This window comes from Salmo salar, unplaced genomic scaffold, assembly GCF_905237065.1.
Source record: "Salmo salar unplaced genomic scaffold, Ssal_v3.1, whole genome shotgun sequence".
NCBI lineage: Eukaryota > Metazoa > Chordata > Actinopteri > Salmoniformes > Salmonidae > Salmo > Salmo salar.
This window is the reverse complement of record NW_025548319.1, coordinates 125,001-127,500: the sequence shown is the minus strand read 5'-3', so window position 1 is coordinate 127,500 and position 2,500 is coordinate 125,001. Positions and strand designations below refer to the sequence as shown.

The following is a 2,500-nucleotide window of genomic DNA, read 5'->3' as shown; positions in this document are numbered from 1 at the left end:
CTCCTCATGGTCCTGTGGTGTAGTGGTATAAACAGTGGGCTCAGCCCTCCTCCTCATGGTCCTGTGGTGTAGTGGTATAAACAGTGGGCTCAGCCCTCCTCCTCATGGTCCTGTGGTGTAGTGGTATAAACAGTGGGCTCAGCCCTCCTCCTCATGGTCCTGTGGTGTAGTGGTATAAACAGTGGGCTCAGCCCTCCTCCTCATGGTCCTGTGGTGTAGTGGTATAAACAGTGGGCTCAGCCCTCCTCCTCATGGTCCTGTGGTGTAGTGGTATAAAGAGTGGGCTCAGCCCCCCTTCCTCATGGTCCTGTGGTGTAGTGGTATAAACAGTGGGCTCAGCCCTCCTCCTCATGGTCCTGTGGTGTAGTGGTATAAACAGTGGGCTCAGCCCTCCTCCTCATGGTCCTGTGGTGTAGTGGTATAAACAGTGGGCTCAGCCCTCCTCCTCATGGTCCTGTGGTGTAGTGGTATAAACAGTGGGCTCAGCCCTCCTGCCTCATGGTCCTGTGGTGTAGTGGTATAAACAGCGGGCTCAGCCCTCCCCTCCTCATGGTCCTGTGGTGTAGTGGTATAAACAGTGGGCTCAGCCCTCCCTCCTCATGGTCCTGTGGTGTAGTGGTATAAACAGTGGGCTCAGCCCTCCTCCTCATGGTCCTGTGGTGTAGTGGTATAAACAGTGGGCTCAGCCCTCCTCCTCATGGTCCTGTGGTGTAGTGGTATAAACAGTGGGCTCAGCCCTCCCTCCTCATGGTCCTGTGGTGTAGTGGTATAAACAGTGGGCTCAGCCCTCCTCCTCATGGTCCTGTGGTGTAGTGGTATAAACAGTGGGCTCAGCCCTCCCTCCTCATGGTCCTGTGGTGTAGTGCTATAAACAGTGGGCTCAGCCTCCTCCTCATGGTCCTGTGGTGTAGTGGTATAAACAGTGGGCTCAGCCCTCTTCCTCATGGTCCTGTGGTGTAGTGGTATAAACAGTGGGCTCAGCCCTCCCTCCTCATGGTCCTGTGGTGTAGTGGTATAAACAGTGGGCTCAGCCCTCCTCCTCATGGTCCTGTGGTGTAGTGGTATAAACAGTGGGCTCAGCCCTCCTCCTCATGGTCCTGTGGTGTAGTGGTATAAACAGTGGGCTCAGCCCTCCCTCCTCATGGTCCTGTGGTGTAGTGGTATAAACAGTGGGCTCAGCCCTCCTCCTCATGGTCCTGTGGTGTAGTGGTATAAACAGTGGGCTCAGCCCTCCCTCCTCATGGTCCTGTGGTGTAGTGGTATAAACAGTGGGCTCAGCCCCCTTCCTCATGGTCCTGTGGTGTAGTGGTATAAACAGTGGGCTCAGCCCTCCTCCTCATGGTCCTGTGGTGTAGTGGTATAAACAGTGGGCTCAGCCCTCCTCCTCATGGTCCTGTGGTGTAGTGGTATAAACAGTGGGCTCGGCCCTCCCTCCTCATGGTCCTGTGGTGTAGTGGTATAAACAGTGGGCTCAGCCCTCCCTCCTCATGGTCCTGTGGTGTAGTGGTATAAACAGTGGGCTCAGCCCTCCTCCTCATGGTCCTGTGGTGTAGTGGTATAAACAGTGGGCTCAGCCCTCCTCCTCATGGTCCTGTGGTGTAGTGGTATAAACAGTGGGCTCAGCCCTCCTCCTCATGGTCCTGTGGTGTAGTGGTATAAACAGTGGGCTCAGCCCTCCCTCCTCATGGTCCTGTGGTGTAGTGGTATAAACAGTGGGCTCAGCCCTCCTTCCTCATGGTCCTGTGGTGTAGTGGTATAAACAGTGGGCTCAGCCCTCCTCCTCATGGTCCTGTGGTGTAGTGGTATAAACAGTGGGCTCAGCCCTCCTCCTCATGGTCCTGTGGTGTAGTGGTATAAACAGTGGGCTCAGCCCTCCCTCCTCATGGTCCTGTGGTGTAGTGGTATAAACAGTGGGCTCAGCCCTCCCTCCTCATGGTCCTGTGGTGTAGTGGTATAAACAGTGGGCTCAGCCCTCCCTCCTCATGGTCCTGTGGTGTAGTGGTATAAACAGTGGGCTCAGCCCTCCCTCCTCATGGTCCTGTGGTGTAGTGGTATAAACAGTGGGCTCAGCCAGGACCATCGATGCCTGGGTGTTTTTTCGCTTGAGCAAGGCATATATCCACGTCCTCAGGACCTTTTCAAACGTCCCAAATCCAACGCTTTTTCTAGTGACCAGGCTGATGTGTGTGTGTGTGTGTGTGTGTGTGTGTGTGTGTGTGTGTGTGTGTGTGTGTGTGTGTGTTTTTACCGTCGTCGCAGGTGAAGTCCTGTCCGGCTACATCCTGTATAGGGATCTCTTTCAGGAAGTAAGGGTTCTGACAGCGAGGGTTGCCCGTGACGATACGCTTCCTCCTCAGCCAATCACCAAGCCATGCCAGGTGACAGTTACAGTTGAAGGGATTGGCCAGCAGGTTCCTGAGAACATACACAGGAGAGGTCAGTTACAGGTGAAGGGATTGGCCAGCTGGTTCCTGAGAACATACACAGGAGAGGTCAGTTA

At 54.7% G+C, this 2,500-nt stretch overlaps 1 protein-coding gene across 1 annotated transcript in view; it reads right to left on the bottom strand.

Annotated features, from left to right (window-relative positions):
- Positions 1-2,500, bottom strand: part of LOC123724025 (slit homolog 2 protein-like) — a gene marked incomplete at its 5' end in the record, with an annotated part of 168,906 nt that overhangs the window by 50,877 nt on the left and 115,529 nt on the right. The window contains 1 exon segment of the mRNA XM_045712225.1: positions 2,249-2,415. Coding sequence (XP_045568181.1) covers positions 2,249-2,415 — 167 coding nt within the window.